This window comes from Mixia osmundae, assembly GCF_000708205.1.
Source record: "Mixia osmundae IAM 14324 unplaced genomic scaffold scaffold_1, whole genome shotgun sequence".
In the NCBI taxonomy this organism is placed as follows: domain Eukaryota; kingdom Fungi; phylum Basidiomycota; class Mixiomycetes; order Mixiales; family Mixiaceae; genus Mixia; species Mixia osmundae.
The window spans coordinates 2104036-2121525 of NW_014575563.1; the positions used below are offsets into that span (position 1 = coordinate 2104036).

The 17490-nt window shown below is 54.8% G+C and overlaps 9 protein-coding genes across 9 annotated transcripts; 4 read left to right on the forward strand and 5 right to left on the reverse strand.

Annotated features, from left to right (window-relative positions):
• Nucleotides 1–7: 7 nt before the first annotated feature.
• Nucleotides 8–3353, reverse strand: L969DRAFT_92254 (uncharacterized protein; the record flags this gene model as incomplete). The annotated part of the gene is made up of 15 exons (XM_014715920.1): nucleotides 8–41; nucleotides 96–308; nucleotides 364–547; nucleotides 601–831; nucleotides 887–1190; nucleotides 1244–1394; nucleotides 1452–1537; nucleotides 1589–1664; nucleotides 1714–1916; nucleotides 1972–2079; nucleotides 2130–2196; nucleotides 2508–2545; nucleotides 2592–2770; nucleotides 2822–3199; nucleotides 3257–3353. The coding sequence occupies 15 exons, from the start codon at nucleotides 3351–3353 to the stop codon at nucleotides 8–10; spliced, it is 2349 nt and encodes a 782-aa protein (XP_014571406.1).
• Nucleotides 3354–4052: 699 nt separating this feature from the next.
• L969DRAFT_84727 (uncharacterized protein) lies at nucleotides 4053–6226 on the forward strand. The gene is made up of 3 exons (XM_014715921.1): nucleotides 4053–4250; nucleotides 4304–5611; nucleotides 5661–6226. Exons 1-3 carry the CDS (start codon nucleotides 4164–4166, stop codon nucleotides 6141–6143), a joined length of 1878 nt encoding a protein of 625 aa, XP_014571407.1. The 5' UTR covers nucleotides 4053–4163; the 3' UTR covers nucleotides 6144–6226.
• L969DRAFT_70252 (uncharacterized protein) lies at nucleotides 6081–8442 on the reverse strand. The gene is made up of 15 exons (XM_014715922.1): nucleotides 8354–8442; nucleotides 8163–8297; nucleotides 8014–8103; nucleotides 7877–7961; nucleotides 7598–7821; nucleotides 7264–7549; nucleotides 7172–7213; nucleotides 7065–7118; nucleotides 6979–7017; nucleotides 6883–6930; nucleotides 6791–6829; nucleotides 6701–6742; nucleotides 6605–6649; nucleotides 6421–6551; nucleotides 6081–6370 (listed from the first exon to the last, which is right to left on the reverse strand). The coding sequence occupies exons 1-15, from the start codon at nucleotides 8417–8419 to the stop codon at nucleotides 6212–6214; spliced, it is 1485 nt and encodes a 494-aa protein (XP_014571408.1). The 5' UTR covers nucleotides 8420–8442; the 3' UTR covers nucleotides 6081–6211.
• Nucleotides 8443–8471: 29 nt separating this feature from the next.
• L969DRAFT_101264 (uncharacterized protein) lies at nucleotides 8472–9427 on the forward strand (the record flags this gene model as incomplete). The annotated part of the gene is made up of 8 exons (XM_014715923.1): nucleotides 8472–8517; nucleotides 8580–8618; nucleotides 8673–8823; nucleotides 8881–8966; nucleotides 9025–9119; nucleotides 9172–9227; nucleotides 9286–9334; nucleotides 9389–9427. The coding sequence occupies exons 1-8, from the start codon at nucleotides 8505–8507 to the stop codon at nucleotides 9425–9427; spliced, it is 528 nt and encodes a 175-aa protein (XP_014571409.1). The 5' UTR covers nucleotides 8472–8504.
• L969DRAFT_177927 (uncharacterized protein) lies at nucleotides 9377–10155 on the forward strand. Its single transcript, XM_014715924.1, has 5 exons — nucleotides 9377–9542; nucleotides 9598–9691; nucleotides 9749–9862; nucleotides 9915–10028; nucleotides 10087–10155. The coding sequence occupies exons 1-5, from the start codon at nucleotides 9530–9532 to the stop codon at nucleotides 10100–10102; spliced, it is 351 nt and encodes a 116-aa protein (XP_014571410.1). The 5' UTR covers nucleotides 9377–9529; the 3' UTR covers nucleotides 10103–10155.
• A 111-nt stretch (nucleotides 10156–10266) lies between these two features.
• Nucleotides 10267–11648, reverse strand: L969DRAFT_44478 (uncharacterized protein; the record flags this gene model as incomplete). Its single annotated transcript, XM_014715925.1, has 5 exons — nucleotides 10267–10486; nucleotides 10537–10682; nucleotides 10743–11075; nucleotides 11129–11261; nucleotides 11620–11648. The coding sequence occupies 5 exons, from the start codon at nucleotides 11646–11648 to the stop codon at nucleotides 10267–10269; spliced, it is 861 nt and encodes a 286-aa protein (XP_014571411.1).
• Nucleotides 11649–11860: 212 nt separating this feature from the next.
• On the forward strand, nucleotides 11861–12952 carry L969DRAFT_84731 (uncharacterized protein). The gene is made up of 5 exons (XM_014715926.1): nucleotides 11861–12291; nucleotides 12337–12430; nucleotides 12489–12590; nucleotides 12642–12785; nucleotides 12836–12952. Exons 1-5 carry the CDS (start codon nucleotides 11915–11917, stop codon nucleotides 12881–12883), a joined length of 765 nt encoding a protein of 254 aa, XP_014571412.1. The 5' UTR covers nucleotides 11861–11914; the 3' UTR covers nucleotides 12884–12952.
• Nucleotides 12953–13066: 114 nt separating this feature from the next.
• L969DRAFT_92261 (uncharacterized protein) lies at nucleotides 13067–13647 on the reverse strand (the record flags this gene model as incomplete). Its single annotated transcript, XM_014715927.1, has 2 exons — nucleotides 13067–13537; nucleotides 13591–13647. The coding sequence occupies 2 exons, from the start codon at nucleotides 13645–13647 to the stop codon at nucleotides 13067–13069; spliced, it is 528 nt and encodes a 175-aa protein (XP_014571413.1).
• A 157-nt stretch (nucleotides 13648–13804) lies between these two features.
• Nucleotides 13805–17446, reverse strand: L969DRAFT_92262 (uncharacterized protein; the record flags this gene model as incomplete). The annotated part of the gene is made up of 12 exons (XM_014715928.1): nucleotides 13805–14134; nucleotides 14189–14504; nucleotides 14549–14708; nucleotides 14757–14836; nucleotides 14883–15001; nucleotides 15052–15156; nucleotides 15205–16022; nucleotides 16072–16846; nucleotides 16898–16954; nucleotides 17005–17131; nucleotides 17185–17316; nucleotides 17370–17446. 12 exons carry the CDS (start codon nucleotides 17444–17446, stop codon nucleotides 13805–13807), a joined length of 3096 nt encoding a protein of 1031 aa, XP_014571414.1.
• Between the last annotated feature and the right edge of the window lie 44 nt (nucleotides 17447–17490).

A 17490-nucleotide genomic window follows, 5' to 3' on the forward strand; every position in this document is an offset into this window, starting at 1 on the left:
TGCGCTTCTACATGTTGCTGGGGTACAGGTACTGCTCCGGACTGCTTGCTGACCATCAGCTCCCTGTGACCTCGACGTCGATGCCGTGCACTTACAGCACAAAAGTCTCCTTGATCGAACGAGCATTGACAAAGCGGTAGAGCAGATTGATGCTGCCCGCCTTGTCGTTTGTGCCACTGCCTCGAGACCCGCCGAACGGTTGCTGGCCAACGACGGCACCTGTGCATTTGTCGTTGATGTAGAAGTTGCCGGCAGCATTTCGCAGCTTGTCGGCCATGTAGGCAACAGCTTCGCGATCCTGCGCGAATCTGCGATGTTCCAGGGTCAGACACAAGAGAAGCACTGACTTGGCCCCGGACTGACACTGCTCCCGTCAACGCGTAATCTGTCGTCTCCTTGACCAGTTCGATGGTCTCCTCAAACTTGTCGTCAGGATATGCGTAGGCTGTGATGACCGGTCCGAAGATCTCCTCGACCATGGTGACCGATTTGGGATCCTTCGTCTCGATGACCGTCGGATGCACAAAGAAGCCCTTTGAGTCATCAGCTGTCACATGCAACTTCAGCTTCGGAAGTCTATCCAAGAAGCGCTGAGTGAACCTTGACCGCCCACAATCACCTCCCCACCAGCTGCTTTCGCCTTTTTGATATAGCTCGTGATCTTATCGTACGAGTGACGTGCGATGACGGGACCCATGAAATGCTCAAATTCTTCGGGTTGGCCCAAGGTGATGAGTTTGACTTGGTCGATGAGCTGCTCCTTGAAGCCGCCCTTGCCTTCCCACAAGCTCTGAGGCACGTACAAGCGCGACAAAGCCGAGCACTTTTGGCCTGTCAGATGGCGCCCCAGGTCAGCAAGCTTGATCGGCATATTGGAGCAACATGCCTTGATACTCGAATGCGCCTCGGATAGCTTGCAGGACGGAAGACTTCACATCGGCAGATTTGTGGACGAGATGGAAGTTCTTGCCACCCGTTTCGCCTACGATACGAGGGTAGCTCTTGTAGATCTCGATATTGCTGGCAATATCCTTCCAGAGCTTCTTAAAGACTGCAGTCGAGCCTGTAAAGTGCAGACCGGCAAAGAGCGGATGTTTGAACGACTGTGCGACGATTGCTTCTGCTGGTCCCGGGATGAATTGTATGACGCCCGCCGGCAGGCCTGCCTCTTCCAGAATCTGATACAAGATCTGCGAGACTCCCTTTCAGTGGTGTGGGATAGCCCGAAAGCATAATAGCGCACATAGTTGGAGTAGACTGCCATGGGCGAAGGCTTCCAGAGGACGACGTTGCCTACAATAGCAGGTGCACCGACGAGATTACCGCCAATGGCGGTGAAATTGAAGGGAGAAACAGCGAGCACGAAGCCGTCCAGGGCGCGGTACTCTGATCGACTGTGCACACCATTGTGTGAGCTGTTGAGACAGCCTTGGCATGCTCCTGTTGCTTACTTCCACACGCCAGGTGCATTCTTGGGTGGCTGCTGGGCATAAAGTTCTTCAGTGTACTTTGCGCTGAAGCGGAGGAAGTCGACAAGCTGTCGGATGCCATCAGCGACGCTTGCTACACGATGAGACAAGAGACTGACTTCTGCAGCAGCGTCGATCTCGGCTTGCCACGCGTTCTTGCCTTGGCCCAACATGGTAGCAGCCATGATCTTATATCTGCGTGCACGTATTAGCCTAAGCAGTACGATACGGCATATTTGCATACCTATACTTGCCGCCGACAAGGTCGGCAGCCTTGAGAAAGATGGCAGCGCGATCTGCCCAAGCCATGGACTCCCACTTGACTTTCGCAGCCAGCGCGCCCTTGATGGCCGAGTCTACATCCGACGGCGTAGCTTCGTGGTAGGTGCACAGCGAGCTAGCATGGTCTGCAGGGATGAGCTGGGATTGCTTCTTGCCTGTCTTGACCTGAGCCCCTGCATTGTCAGGAGACGGTGACGCAAGTCGAGCGGAGCTAAGTCACCTCTTTGCCATTGATGATGCACGGTATCTCGAAAGGTGCGGCAGCTCTCATTTGAGCCAAGGCAGCCAAGAGACCGGCGCGAGACGATGAACCAGCTTCATAGTGTTGCTACGATAAAATGAGCGAGGATGCTCTCTATGAGCTTGCGCGACGCTCACATTGGGCTCATTCTCGATGGCCGGTAGCTTGAAATGCGCCAATTGAGCCATCTGAGAGGTGCCTGAGCTTGTGGCAAGGTCGCAAATTTATCTAACGCGACAAAGCGTGGGCCATTCTTTTTCGATATTCACTTTTCATTAGCATCAGGCACCACGCCCCGGGCCCCAGGAACGCGTCCACGCGGATAGATCACCGGCCAGTCTTGCCGCGCAGCAATACGCAGAACAAACGGGTGTTGGTCCCGAGGCAGTTGACGTGCTAAGGAAACGCGAGGATGCGCGTCAAGCGCTCAAGCCCGGAGTTGCGACTGAACCTACTTTGAACAACAAGCAGCAAGATATGACGGACGAATGGCGACGATGATGCGTATCTATGACTTTATCATTTGCTTTAATTTTGACCAGCGTGCGAGCAGCTGCAGAAATGGTCAGCACGGCCCCCACGAACATGGGCGTAGTCACCTTGCTCTTGAGCTTGCTGAGGATACTTTGCTTGGGCGAGGCATCCTTTTGGACATCCTTGGGTGCTTTGGCTGGCTCTGATCCGGGTGCAGGTGGGTCCGCTTGGGGAGGAGGAGCCTGATCGTCTGTAGCAGTTTCCTGCCCCTGTTGACCCGTGCCTGCAGTCGCGAATGCTTTTGCTAGCCGTCAAAGGATCAGAACGGTGCAATTGCGTCGTAAGTGTGGCTCACCCTCTTTCGAGTTCGGATCGTCCAGCGTGTTCTTGACTTGTCGATTGTCCTTTGCCAATTCGGCCTCTTGCTCTTTGCGTGATTTGTCAGTCTGTTTTGCAGTTGCTTCTAGGGATTGCTTGTCAGGCGCTCGTGTGACTCCCTCGAGTGGATGGGGTTGGTGATTCGCGAGACTCTTGTCGAGCTTGTCATCATCTGACCTGTCTGCTTCCGCGGCTGTGCCTGCAGATTGCTCAGTTGGCTCTTTAGTCTCCGTCGAAGCTGCTGTGGCGGCAGTAGGATCGTTTGACGTGGTTTGTTCAGTCGATGTGTCGTAGCCTGCCATTCCGTAGACGGCTTCGGTGACTTTATGAAGGATGCCGCCATTTTGCGCAGCGTCTACAAACATAAATAGAATCAGCACCTTGTTATGATGCATCCATCCGCATAGCTTACCCCCGTCGGTGTCCGAGCTGCCAACGATCGCCTGCTGAATGCCCTGTAGCGACGGTAGGTAGCTCCCCAGGCCGCCAGAAGACTCGGATCCTGCCATGGCGACGCAAGATGGCTGCGTGACGTGGTGATGATAATGACAGAGAAGCGTGATTTGATATCATTGTCGATCGACAGAAGGAATAAAATTAAATTTAATAGTGCTCCGCCCGGAGAAGCAGAGACTGCTGGCAATTCCAAAGGCTTACTGGCAAGCGCACGCATCTTCCTGTCTCACCATGTCTGAGCACCACCGATTGATAAAGTTTTCAGCAGATCGGTGTGCATTACAGCCGTATGCTCGTCCGGGCTTCAGCTTTGGCGCAGGCAATCGTGTTGGGTCTTACGGTGACCATAGTGTCGTATCCAGCTCCGATAGCACGTGGACTAGATCCGACTCACCATGCTGAAGCGAGCTAGTCGAGTAGACCAAGCTACGTTTGCGCGAAAGACGGCCTTGCAGGATCTGCCTATCGCGTCCTCCGAAATATTCACTGTCCGTTCAAATTGGCTGCTGATTTGTGGCATCAGCAATGCATAAGACTACAGATCATAGGGATAACTCGAATGTGCTGCTGTGGCATATCAGCGAGCCTGCTGCACGCGATTGCATATGTACAGGAGCCTGCCGATGACTGAATTCGTGCGTCGTTGAAGCTAGTGCATCTAGCCGCCCGTATGGACCATACCTCGATGTCAACGAGGCTCATTCTTCATTGCAGGTTTGTGGACCTCGTTTTGCGCAGGGGTTATGCAAGGCGCGAAAGTTAGGAACGTTCGGCTTCCGCGCTAAAACGCGACAAATGTGCCTCGAACCTCGAAGCTCGAAGTTGTCACGCCCTTCGATGCCCTCGCGTGACCGCGTCCCGTGATGAAGTATGGACGCAAGCTTGACGAGCTGCTGTCCTCGCCTTCGGTGCCACCGGAGTGGAAGGCCAGCGCGATCCAATACAAGCAGGTCAGCTTCTGAAGCTCTTTTGCGTAGTATCTTCCTTAGCTCGTCAGGTGCAGCTCAAGAAAGTCATCAACAAGGTCGCTGCAGAGCTCAACTCGATAGGCCTCAGCTCGGACCTGCTCAGGGAGCTACTCGAGAGACCGCCAGGCTCTGCGCCGACGGATCTGACCAACGGCCACTCTGCCCTCGCCGCACGACATTCGGCAGCGCAAGGCAGCGATCAGTCAGATAGCGAGCATGCAGCAGCACTCGAGCATTCCGCCGTCCGTGTCGGCAAAGGCAAGCTGCGCGCGAGGGCAGAATATGAGTTGTCTGGCACGGCAGAACATCCTCAGCCGCGCATCAGGATCGTCTTTTCATCTGCTTCCTCCTCTTCAGCTTCTTCTGGCCTCGGCGATAGTGATTCTGATTCGGCATACCTGCGCAGACTGCACGGCGTCAACTCGACGAGCTCGAGATCTAAAGGCAATAGCTCGGTCGATTCATCTTCCGAGGCGTTCGAAGGAGCGCCTCGCTTCAAGGAGCTATCGCGCAACGGCGACGATACTGACGACGATGATGGACAGCTTGAGCGGGCTACACACGCGCTCGAGCTTGACCAAATTGATATTGCAGAGAAACGGCTCTCACCACGTAGTCTGATGGACAGGGTTTACGGCAAAGGCAACCCGCCAGCGCAGACTGTCTCTGCCCCCGGATCACCGGCTACGCTCAAGGGGGACGATCCGCCTGTTTCGCCTCAACTACGTGGTAACGTCACTGTCGAGGAGGACGTTCCAGACACTGTCGTTCTACCTGCTGGCATGCTCGACACAATCCGAGCCTCCGGGCAAGTTCCAGGCTCAGAGCAGGACACAGACGAAGCGGACGATGAAGCCGAGCGTCCTGCACGAGCAAAGCGGAAGCGGAGACACCGACGCGAAGTCTTCATTCCCCTGCAGAACGACCAAGAATTCTTCGAGCTGCTAGCACAAGCACTCGCTTCGCTCGAAGCCTTGCAGATAGCACAGAAACGCGCCTTTGTAGATCAGGTCACCTCACTCGCTGCCATAGTCTCCCGAGTCTCCTCACCCAATCGATACCGTTCAGATCTCTATGCTTGGCGAGAAGTCTTCTCACTTTGGGTCGAAGCGCAAGTCTTCGAGGGCGAGGTCGAGGCGGATCGAGGCGAACACTCTGTACAGGAAGCAGAGAAGCGGCTTCAATGGCTAGCAGATCAAATAGGTCGACGCAGTCTGGCCAAGAAGATGAAGCACAAGGAATCCAGAGCTGCCTTAGAGAACTTTATCAAGCTCAACACGACATTGTTAGAACTGAAGCGGTTCCAGACAGCCAATCAAGAAGCTGCTCGTAAGATCTTGAAGGTATGCAGTCTCACCGAAAGTCCACTACAGATTTTGAGCGCGTGCGCAGAAACACGACAAGAGGACTGCATTGACGGCATCCTCAGACTACCCGAGTCTCATCTCACACGATGCCATACAGTCAACAGACGAGAATAGTCGCACTTTGCTCTTGCCAGGCCAGGCGTCTTTACCACATATTCTCTTGTCGACATTCACAACCACGCTCTTGCCGGTCATACCCTCGCTCGAAGACTACACCTGTGTCATCTGCGGCGATGTCGCGTTCAAGCCTATCAAGCTCGACTGCGGTCACCGCTTTTGCGTCCGCGATCTGGTCAAGATGCAAAAGTTTGACCAGGACAAGTGCCCGACCTGCCGTGCGCCAGTTGTCCTTCGCGCCAATGCTCGCAATCTAGACAGTGCACTTACCGACTATCTCAAGACTTGGTTCCCGAGAGAGGTCAAGCAGAAGCTCAAGGATGATCACAGCGAAAGTGCCATGGAGGATATTCAAGAGATGGGCCTAGACCATCGTTGTCTGATCAGCTAGGACTCTCCTATCTGGCAGCATCATGTTGTTGTACTGTGAAAGTATGCGAGTGCAACAAACTGACATTATTACCACTCCTCGTCGTCTGAGTCAGCTTCCTCGTCGCTATCGCCCATATTGCCCTTGCGCTGGTGTAATGCAAGTGCAAGCGTAGCGGCGAGATCTGCAGGCGCTGCCTCGGTGGCCGCAGGTGCTGCTTCGCGAGCGTCCGCTGTGCTCGTATCGGTCTGCGATCACAAGGCTTAGCTCGACGGCTGAAAGCTGAACATGAGCTTACTTTTCGCAGATTAGCGACACTTTTGCCTTGAATACTGGCCAGTAGGTCAGACCTTCCAGGCAGAGCGGCTGCTTCTGGAGGTAGTATAGCCGCTGCAGCACCGCCAGAAGGCGCGGGCGGGGGAGGCGGCGCTGCAAAGTCATGCAGCGTGAGTATGGATCTGGCATCGAATATATTAGCTCACGAGGAGGTGCTACGCTTGCAGGTCCTGCTCGAGTGGGCGGAGGGGCTACATATGCAAGGTCAGTCTTCAAATGACAAAAAGCTAAGAAGAGCTCACGGGGCGGCGGTGGTATCGCACTGCTGGAGGGCGGTGGTGGTGCTGCAGTGATATGAGCGGTCGCTGCACTTCTTGCGAAATTGTACTCACGAGGCGGCGGTGCTGCACCCGATCGCGTAGACGGTGCTGCTACTGGCATGTCAGTCCTTCCTGCGGGAGGCTCAGCAGCACAGGAAGCTCACGCGGAGGAGGGGCCGGCGGTACTGCTGCACTCGAGCGATTTGGCGGAGCTGCTGCGGGCGTCAGCAGAGCGCGGCAGAGCACAATGCAGTGCTTACGGGGAGGAGGCACACTCGCTACTTGGCGTCCGGGTGGTGCTGCTGAACGAAGTCAGTCATGAGCAGGCTGGAGCCATTTGACGCACGAGGTGGTGGAGGTGGTGGAGCGATCACGCTATTCCTGGCTGCCGATGCCGGAGCTGTCATGCGTGTACATCAGAGCCGAGCAGCTACTAGCCAGAGGGATGCATACGCGGAGGAGGGGCAGCGACGGAAGTTCGCCCTGGCGGCGCTGCTAATGAAAACGTCAACCACCGTATACGCGGGAGTGCCTTAGCTACTCACGGGGTGGTGGAGGCGGTATAGCTACGCTCGCACGACTTGGTGGCAGCGGAGGCGGGGGAGGGGCTTGCACGTCTGGCTCGGGTATGGCTGCCTTGCGAGACGCAGGCGGGGGCGGGGGCTGCTTCCGCTTTGATGTAGTCGCCCTAGCGACGGAACTTGTCGATGTCGGCGGTGGTGGTGGAGCGGGTAAGCTCGTGGAAGCTCGATTAGCTGCAGCTGCTTGTTCTGGTCCACCTGCTTTTGCGACATAATCGCGTATAAACTTTTCATTCTTCTTTATGTCGGCCTGAACTGGCTGTGAGCCCAAAGGGGATTATACGAAAATGGGACTGACTTTGCTGACGCCCATACTTTCCATCTGAGTCAATAGTGTCTTCCATGACGGATCGACATTCTCGGAAGTGAAGCCTTTGTCGGAGTCGAAGCCCATGTGGGCAACATGCTTAAAGCTCGATGGTGCTCCTATCATCGATTTGTCAATGGCACCTTTGCGCTTCTTGGTGCTCTTGCTTGTTGTGGGCGATGACTGCGGCGTCGCTACAGCTTTTGACTTTTTGGCTACATGTCTCATAGTCAGGCGAGGAGGGACGCCGGCGCAACGAAGGAGACGTACGTCTGAAATGGGATTTGGCAATGACTTTCCTGTAAAAGTCGCTCGCTTCGCCTTCGTCCGCAAAGACGAAGCCGACCATACAGGACTGCGCGGCGCGTCATGAGCTCCATACGTGGTACTGATACGGCTGAGCTGACATCGCCCTCGAACGAATGGAAGAAAGTGCGATCCTGGTGATATGAGAAGTCGTTGTAGATCTCATGCGTCCACGTGAGTCCTTGAGATCCCTGCCCCACGTCAAAGGTGTCGGTTGGCGCCTTTGGCAAAGGACAGCGCGGCAGCCTACCTGCAAGTCGACCATCCGGAACCAACATGTCTTGTCATTCTTGCCGAGGACGATAGCCCCCGTCAGGCCAGAGAAGGACCACTGGCGTGCGTCGGGACTGGCGTAATAGATTCGTGCAATTGCTCCGCTTGTGATCTGTGTCAGCAAGAGGGATGAGGCCAGGAGGTGTGCCAGGCAGACGACAGGCGCACTTTGTCCGAGGAGGAGAGGACTGCATGCTTCTTGATGAGCGCCTTCTCGGCTGACGATATCGTCATAGTGACGTGCGCGCCCGCCTGGCTGTTCGCTGCTGCTGCTCGCGCCGAATTTCGTCGCGACTCGCTCGAAGCGCTGCGAGCCAAGATGGGTCAATCAGGTACGGGGACGGAGCTCAGAGAGGTGACCTCGCAGTGTCTGACACGGGCCATGAATGCACAGGCAGTCAGCTGCTCCACGAGATGGAAGCTTCTTCCAATTGTACGTCGCCGCCTTTCCTTTTCGACTTGTCGGGCGACTCATTCTGGCTTGCAGTCTCTGCGAGCGAGATACAGCGGCTCAAGCGACGCTTCATGAAGCTCGACAAGGACGGCTCCGGCTCAATCGACCGCGAAGAGTTCCTGCAGATCCCGCAGATCGCGAATAACCCGTTAGCATCTCGCATGATTGCCATCTTTGACGAAGAGTCGGCTCACTGTCGCTTCGTCTGGTTGCTTCGCTTATGGACGTCATGACACAACAGTGGAGGAGGAACGGTCGATTTCCAAGAATTCGTCGGCGGACTCAGCGCCTTTAGCAATCGAGGCGACAGGTCAGAAAAGCTGAAATGCAAGTTGGACTTTGCCCAAAGGTCACACTGGGCTGATAGGACAGCTCCGTTCGCCAGTTGCGTTCAAAGTGTACGATATGGACCGCGACGGCTTCATCTCCAACGGCGAGCTCTTCCTCGTCCTCAAGATGATGGTCGGCAACAATCTCAAGGTGAGGCAAGACGCGACTGTCTCGTCAGCACGAGCTCAGTCTGGTCGAGCAGGACCAACATCTGCAACAGATTGTCGACAAGACGATACTCGAAGCTGACCTAGACGGGTCAGGCTTCTCTGGTCGTGGTACGCTCGCACGACTGACTGCTTTTTGCCGCGAGCAGGGATGGCAAGATCTCCTTTGACGAATTCCAGAAGATGGTCGCCAATACGGTCAGTGCCGTGCTCGCCCAGCTCGTCAAACGAGCTAAGCACGATATCATACAGGACATTGCGAAGCAGATGACACTCGACGAGCACTGGTAGCCTTTGTATAGTGAATGTATCGCATATCATGCATCGTCGGGCTTCCGATCGACGCGTTGCATTCTCTCCAGCCCTGGAGACTCCACACATCCATCAACCTTCATGGCCACAGCAGGTGGGCTCCATTACTGTGGCACCTCCTTGGACGAGAGGTCTGACATGACAAGCAGGCGACATCGCAGGAGCGATCATCACCGGTCTCGTCTTTTTCGGCATCCTCATTGCGGTCTACATCGCGACCACAAAGAGCAAAGAGGCCTTGGCGTTCGTAGCGTTCAGGATCAGCTGCATGACCAGCTGAGATCTGCAGTCTTCGAACAGTGCTACGAAGAAAGACCTCAAGGCAAAGGGGTATGACGTACACAGCAACACGCTCGCCGTCAGGACAGACAAGCGAGCCCTCACGAAAGAGGAAACTCAAGATGCTATGCAAGCGTGCGTCATCGCCCTGAAATTGATCAAACCGTGCCTGACATGACTCTCACAGGGGCATGATGAAAGGCTGGAAGGCATCCACTTTCAATGTGCCTGGCATCATGCAGCCCGTGTTGGGAGGCACAGCACACGATAAGAACAAGGCAGAATATGACGCCAAGCACGCGTACGTAGTCATCACAAACCCCAGGTCGGGCTATGCTCATTGCCAAGGGGTCGGACAGCAAGAAGAGCAGGTGATATGCTCACACGACATTACATCACTTTACCCTCGTTTCCTTATTCGCACTGTTGTATCTAGCCCGCACGCCAGGAGGGCTTGCTATCAGGACTCTGTATGCATCTGTCACACGTACAAAGAAGCGAGAAGAAGGAGGCGACACGAGCTTAGCCGACTGCTGGGATTATTGTTCTGCTGGACTAGTATACTTGCGCTTACGTCCATCGAGAGAGTATGTCGCCGTCGATAGGGTGCGCTCGTGTGTGCAGCATACCTTTGCGTAGCTAGCGTGGCTGCCAGAGAGGGCGAGAAAGAGAGAAGCGGGAGCATAGGATGAACTGAGATTCGCGCCATAGCCAGATTCGTTGCAGATGGTAATAGTTTGACATTCTTTGACCGACAGACTGACCGTCCGTAGTGGTTTCGTCAAAGAGAGCGTGCGAGGTTTGTTCACAGGATGGTACAGCCTTTCTTCTTTTTGCTCTTGCTCAGCAGTGCCGCTCGAGTGGCCGATTCAAAGACCTCCTTGACGCCCTCGCCCGTCTTGGCACTGCATTCTATATATCGTTGTGCGGCAATCTTCTGCGCCACTGCTTGACCCTGCGGAGACGGACAGACGCAATATCAGTAGTGGACATGGAAAACGGGCACTCGGCTGACCTCTTCAGGCGAGACAGGTCGCTGGGAGACTCGCCGAAGCTCGTCGATCGTCTTGGGATCCCTCCTGAGATCCTTCTTGCAGCCGACGAGGATGATGGGCAGACCATGGCAGAAATGGAGCACTTCGGATATCCACTTTTCCTGGACGTTGTCGAGCGAGTCGGGCGAATCCACAGCGAAACAGATCAGGATAACATGCGAATCTGGATACGAGAGCGGTCGGAGTCGATCGTAGTCTTCCTGACCGGCCGTATCCCAGAGAGCGAGCTCGACGCGCTTCCCGTCCACCTCGACATCGGCTACATAGTTCTCGAAAACAGTGGGCACGTAGACCTTTTGCAGGCAGTTGTAAGCCTTGCAAGGCAGACCATCATGCTCAAACGTACCTCTGGAAATGTGCCGCGACTGAAAACGATGAGCAAGCAGGTCTTACCGCAGGCACCGTCTCCAACGATCACGAGCTTGCGACGGATTTCGGACATGCTTGAGCGAGCCTTGTCGGCTGGTGACCTTGCAAGCCTTAGCGGTGATCACTGCAATCGTACTCATTGTCAGCTCCGCGTTCGATTGGACCGTTGTAGCACAAGATGGGGATGAGTGAGGAGTGAGATCATCGACGCGATGGGATAAGCGCGACTGAGCGTGCTCGCGTGCTACCCACGTCTGCGCACGACTCCCGCGATGAAGAGAGAGGTCAATCGGTAGGTCGACGTGTCAATGGCGAGACGACTATGATCGGTCGAGGGAGGCTCGACCGTCGCGCGGTGCAAGCTCGTGTCGTCAGACCAGCCCAACTTTCGTCGTGCCCGGCGGCTGCGCGGCCATAATTGTGTTGAAGCTGAAGACACAATCGTCCGCTGCTAGGCATGCCGCTCACGAGTGGCGATAGGAAGTCCCATAACACATGATGGTTATGGCATGATTGGCCGTTGACGGGCAAAGGAGGTCGCTCGTAAGGCTGCAGGGCGTTGCAAGAGATAGCCATCATGACTCACATGATACTGTGAGACCCTCTCGATACCGTCTCGCGAGCTGATTGACCTAGCCTGACGCCCAATGAAGCAGCTGCTTTTTGTGTGCACACACGCGCGAGGGTGAGCGTCTCTACTTGAATATTGGCATCATTGCTCTCTATTCAACTGATTCCCAGCTGGTCAAGGCACTCGCAAGCTATGGCTGCGGCCGGCCTGGGCGCCCATCCGCCCAGAGTACCTGCCTTTCTGCAGTCCATCATCCAGGACAGGGCATCACAGCAGCGTTTCTATGGTCATACAGCGAGCTCGAGCGCGGTACTGACACCCGTCAACGGCGCCGTGTCCAGAGACGAGTCTGAACCTAGCAAGCTGTCTGACGGACATGACGCGAGCGAAGGAGCCAACAGACTGCTCGCTTCGTTGCGCGCTGCGGCGCTGGCCGTGCAGGACGACACGCAAGAGGATCTCGTGCCACCAGAGAATTACGCCATGATTGCGCCTTGCATCTATCGCAGCAGCTTCCCCAAAAAGAAGAACTTCCCCTTCTTGAAGAGTCTCGGTCTCAAGAGTGTCTTGTACGCCATCAGATGCATCGCCGCGCGTTGCTCATAGACGCACAGGACGTTGATTCTTGAGGAATACCCCGAGCAGAATCTCAAATTCCTGCAAGATGAAAACATCAAATTCCTGCAGTTTGGCATACCAGGCAACAAGGCACGCTTCACTAGCGCGAGAGACATACGCATGGCCTGACTACTGTCCACACATACAGGAGCCATTCGTGCAGATCCCAGATGAAATGATCAAGGAGGCACTCGTTGCGATATTCGATACGCGCAATCATCCGATGCTAATCCACTGCAACAAGGGCAAAGTGAGCATCCGCATCTCGTCATTCGTCACCAGGCTGATGTCAGCGGGCAAGCATCGTACCGGCTGCCTCGTAGGCTGCATCCGCAAGATGCAGCAATGGTCACATACCTCGATCTTCGAAGAGTATCGGCGCTTCTCAGAGCCTAAAGCACGCAGCATGGACCAACAGTTCATCGAGCTCTTCGATATACGTGATGTGAGCTTTTCAGCCGTCGACACCACTCCAAAGCTGACGTGAATCCGCAGGTCTGGATGGAGATCGACGAGCGATTCGTCCCCGCCTGGCTCATCTAGACTACGCACACGCTTGTACAATGTTGTTGAAATCACTTTGCGATGCAGAAATTCAGTCTTCAAATTAGCAGATACCAAGATGCACGGTACTGCGCTGGCAGACAGGTCGAAGCTGACCTATACGAGCGCTCAGTAGCTCATACTTTCATTTGACGTGGCTGCGCAATCTTCTAGCGCATCATTTTAACAATGCATGCACACTGACAAAGCAAGGCCGAGGTCAAAGCGAGCCAATAGCTGGTCATCGACGAGTGAGTGACAGCTCGCGCGACGCGCTTGACCTGGCGCAGGCTCTAGCATGATGTCGATCTCTCCCGCTTCGTCAGGACATTCGACGGGGGCCTCTTCTGGCGTTGTGAAAGCGAGCGCCGTCTTACGATGAGCGTCATTGTGATTGTCTGCTTCCCAGAGCGACAGAGCTGCAACGAAAGCGTCTGCTCTGCACTGAAGCTCGCGATGGAAGAATGCGCCGGCATCGTGAAGAGGTGAGCTGCCCGCAGATGTGCTCGGAGATGTACAGCAGGATTGCGACATGCCGTCAGGGGTCCACAGCTGGTAGTGCTCTTCGTGAAGCTCAGCGGGCACTATTGCTTCGTCTGACGCATGCCATCGTGTCTCCTCGACCGAAATTGGCCGCGAGTCCTCGAGCATAATCTACAAGTCTGTCAGTCTCCGTCTGCGGAATTGAAGCAGGTCGAGGTACACACCTGTTGATCGTTTTGCAGTGTGGACATCTGCGGGGTTACGCAAACGAATGATGACATTATTGCGTCGATGAGCAAAGAAGTGCTGTTCTGCAAGCATACGATCTGACGTTCGACAGACGTGCTTCACGTTAAGTAAGGCAGGAAGGAACCGCTCTGACACGTCAAAGAGCGGACTTTTGTGCGAGCGTAACATAATGCTTTGGGTCAAAACGCGTCAATCTTGGTAGATCGGGTCAACTCGATCAAAAGTCTTGCTTCGATTTGGCGGCAGCCTGCGAAGATCTCCTGCTGAGCATGAGGTGACCATACGCTCGGGCACGCATTTGGCAACAGGCGCCTCTTGCTGGCGTCTGGAATGGCGTGTGCGTGACCGTTCGTGGGCCGTACCTGCTTGCCCGATCTCACGGGCTTGCCTTCTTAGCAGATGCTGGCACAATAGCTTTGCCGCAACGAATGAAGGCATCGCACGAGGGACCATCTTGGAACCGCCAGTGTTGGGTAGACAACGAGACCGAAGATCGATCTCGATGTCAATCCGAGCATGCTTCGGTGGAAGGAGTTGATGGCTCATCATCAAAGCCTACTTGGCCCGACTGACTATACGGTGACCGGTAGTAGGCGCTGAGCGTGACACTTGTCTACTAGCATCGGCGTCCAGGCCTTTGAGAGGAGGCGGCTTTCGCTTTGGCAACCCAGCCGCACGATGACTTTGTATGCCCAAGCCGCTGAATGAAGGCTCGAGTTCTGTGCTACCAGTAGTGCTGCCTTGCACGATGTGGAGCCGAGCGCGCTCGTGTCGAGTCTGCACGGCACGGAAATGCGAGAGCAAATCCTGCCATCGAATCGCGTCTTTGATCTCATCTTGTCGGCGTACTCCAGGAGGGCGTGGTGATGCTCCAGCTGCCGTGTATGATCTGCTACGGTATTAGTACTGATACTTTCCATCAGCAGGACCTACATTCTCGGTGCAGCATGTAGGAAGCCGAGATTACTGACAGCTGACAATCGATTGCGGAGGGTAGCAAAGGCGCTACTCTGAGGCAGCAGCATCAGGATACCATACAGCGCCTTATAGAGGTAAGGATAGCGATCCGGCTCGAGTAATTGGAGGCGAAGAGCTGCGTGCAAAGTCAGGATGCAGTCGAAAAGCTGAGTGAAAAACGTGCAAGTGAAGACGGGCGATTCGAGCAGCTGAACAAGCTTATCGATCTGGATCAGCAGATTGACCGTGATCTCAAGCTCGGCGCTAATGCACGCATCAGCCAGACTTTGAGCTCTTCGAATGTACGCACAAGATTTGTAGCAAGCTGCAAGCAGGTTCGTAAGCCTGCGCGAGCAGGCAAAGAGCAAAAGTCGCAACCGCATTGTGGGACCACGATCGATATAGTATGACGAAGAGTGTCTGGCCATCCTGCTGATCCGCGTGAGTCTCGGAGGTGGCTCGAAAGCTCGAGGGCGCACCTTGCTTTCAAGGTTCTTGAGTCGTTTGCGGAAGTCGGACAATTCAGGCGATGTGATGACAATGAGATTGAGATTCTGGACCATGTTACTTGCGAATTCGATATCCTATTGGCAGATAAATAACGATTTTCTTGAGTGAGGCAGATCACCCACCTCGTCCTTTTCCAGAATCTCGGCCATCGTTCGATAAATTTTCTCTGTGTTGAGGGAGACGCAAAGCTGACGAATGATAAGACTGCCCCTTGTTTCCAGCAGACGTCTATCTGTGCTGAATAATGATAACAAATTGACCATGAATGACTTGAAGTAGCCTTCTTCTGAATTCGACGAGATCTGTGCGAGAAGCTGGAGATCTGCGCGAACGACTTCTTCTGAGGCATCCGACAGCGTCTTCAGCAAGACGGGAAAGGTTCCATCGCCCATTGACAAGATCTTGTGCGGCGCTTTGACATGCAGCATTGACAGCCATTTGAGTGCAGCGACACGTGTCTCCACACACTCGTTCAGAAATTGCAACGTTAACGCGCTGACAGTCGCTTGATAATCGAAAGGGTCGGGTTGCTGTCCCGGATCGACATCTGCTCTGATGAGGCCAGGTTCGTCCTCGCTTGATCGTGGTGCATCCTGACCGGGTTCTTTGCGCACTTCAGTCGTTGGAAAGGGCAAGCTCGAAGGCGCGTTGGGCGGCGAGGATACACGAGTGCGGGTCTTAGCATCAGGCGATGCGATGAGCATGTCGGCCGTGACATTACTGCCGTCTCGTACGTCCTTTGGTGGCGGTGAGAGATCTTGTATGATGAGCATCAGCTCTTGACTGGCTTGCGACGCCAGGCTGCGCAATTGAGGCTGCTCAAGTGCCAAGCAAGATAGTATGACCGGTAACAACCGCGGAGTGAATTTGATCATAACCGGGTGAAGGTGCCGTAAGAACTCTGTCAGCCATGTCAAGCAAGTGGCCTGAATCTCTGGATCTGTTGCAAATATCAACATGAGCTCTCTCGGGAAGCGTATGAAGCATGCCTGAGTACGGCAGATGACTGAGTAGGATTTCTACGATGCCTGCATGATCAACGTCGACGTTCTGACCGGGTACCCAGTGACCATAGCCGTGGCCTTCGTCGTCGGCGTCCATCTCATTGGTCTCCTCGACCGGTTTTGAGCCTCCATCGTTCTGCAGGTCGTCACCCTGCCCTTCTTGCTCACGTCGATGTCGCTTGACTTCGGAATCAGCCTTTCGCTGCGCTTGGCGAAGCATCCTCTGTGAATCGCGATGCGCCTTAACCTCTGCTACCTCTCTGATCTCGACAAGAAATTCGGCAAGCAGATTCTGAGCAGCGGTAACGATGTCCGAGTTCTCATCTGCGAGATAGCGTAACAGGCCGTCTAAGTAGCTGGGCAGGTATGAGAGCAGCTCGATGCCAGGGACAGAATCGAGCACGCTGAGCCAAGAAATCAGGTAGATCCTTGAATGAGGGTTGACGACGTAGATGCGTTCGCTCAGCAGCGGCACGAAACGTTCAAGGGAGAACGCCATTGGCGGCTGTGGAAACTGAGCGTCAGCAAAATGCGATGCGATCTTATCGCCTGCCGGAGCCGACGGAGAGGGTGACGGATCATCAATGGGATCTGAGCCCGGCGAAATGATTTCTCGACCCTCTGAAGTCTGCCTTGACATCGATCTCCTCCTGTCGAGTGCGGAGACATAAGAAGAGGCCTCTTCGACGACGATATCGCGAAAAAGTCTGTCGACGAGTTCTGCCGCATTCTTGACGGTCACCTCGACGTCGGCCGCGAGCTGCTCAGCAAGTCAGCCAACGAAAACCAGTTGTGCGCGAGCAGGACTTACAATGCTGAGCGCATCAAAGAGCTCATTGAAAAACCTGAGCATCTCGCCTTTTGCGACCTGTTGCCATCGAGTAAGCTGATCATACGTGCGCTCGACATGGTCCTGACCTTGGCGACATTGTACATGCTCTCGCAAGCGTAATAGCGCACTTTGCTGTCTGGGTCGTTGAAGCATGCCAGTATTGGTGGAACCATCTCATCGAGGTGCCCTGCTATATGTATACCCAGTGCGATCCTGCGACTGTGTGTGAGCAAGACTGCGAAGGACTGCAAGCGAGCACAGCGTACGAGGCGGCTGCGAGTCCCAAGATTCCACCCAGACGATTATTTGACAAGGTCGATGTAGCGAGATCACAAAGCTGCGCGACGATTGCTGCCATCCTGGCAGTCTCTTGATGCACGACATGGTCCCGAATGAGCCTGCAATGACCTCAGCACCCCGGCGAGATTGCAATTGACATCTGCCAGCTTGCCTTTCGATCTCAAGCGCCGCATTTTTTCGCTTTTCGTAGTTCGGGTTGTTCAGCGTCTTAAGCAAGGTGCTGTCCATTAGTAGATGGGCCTGAAGTGCCCACAGGCTGCGATCGCTGGGGG

What these genes read in the sequence shown, in the direction of transcription:
- L969DRAFT_84727 (XM_014715921.1), top strand. Translation starts at nt 4,164, where the DNA reads ATGAAGTATGGACGCAAGCTTGACGAGCTGCTGTCCTCGCCTTCGGTG. An exon ending in GCGCGATCCAATACAAGCAG is followed by an intron (nt 4,251 to 4,303) that starts GTCAGCTTCTGA and finishes CGTCAGGTGCAG; the next exon opens with CTCAAGAAAGTCATCAACAA. An exon ending in CTGCTCGTAAGATCTTGAAG is followed by an intron (nt 5,612 to 5,660) that starts GTATGCAGTCTC and finishes GCGCGTGCGCAG; the next exon opens with AAACACGACAAGAGGACTGC.
- L969DRAFT_70252 (XM_014715922.1), bottom strand. Translation starts at nt 8,419, where the DNA reads ATGACGATATCGTCAGCCGAGAAGGCGCTCATCAAGAAGCATGCAGTC. An exon ending in TCCTCTCCTCCTCGGACAAA is followed by an intron (nt 8,298 to 8,353) that starts GTGCGCCTGTCG and finishes TTGCTGACACAG; the next exon opens with ATCACAAGCGGAGCAATTGC. An exon ending in AAAGTATGGGCGTCAGCAAA is followed by an intron (nt 7,550 to 7,597) that starts GTCAGTCCCATT and finishes CAGCCAGTTCAG; the next exon opens with GCCGACATAAAGAAGAATGA.
- L969DRAFT_177927 (XM_014715924.1), top strand. An exon ending in AAGAGCAAAGAGGCCTTGGC is followed by an intron (nt 9,692 to 9,748) that starts GTTCGTAGCGTT and finishes GTCTTCGAACAG; the next exon opens with TGCTACGAAGAAAGACCTCA. An exon ending in ACTCAAGATGCTATGCAAGC is followed by an intron (nt 9,863 to 9,914) that starts GTGCGTCATCGC and finishes TGACTCTCACAG; the next exon opens with GGGCATGATGAAAGGCTGGA.
- L969DRAFT_84731 (XM_014715926.1), top strand. Translation starts at nt 11,915, where the DNA reads ATGGCTGCGGCCGGCCTGGGCGCCCATCCGCCCAGAGTACCTGCCTTT. An exon ending in TCCACTGCAACAAGGGCAAA is followed by an intron (nt 12,591 to 12,641) that starts GTGAGCATCCGC and finishes TCAGCGGGCAAG; the next exon opens with CATCGTACCGGCTGCCTCGT. An exon ending in AGCTCTTCGATATACGTGAT is followed by an intron (nt 12,786 to 12,835) that starts GTGAGCTTTTCA and finishes GTGAATCCGCAG; the next exon opens with GTCTGGATGGAGATCGACGA.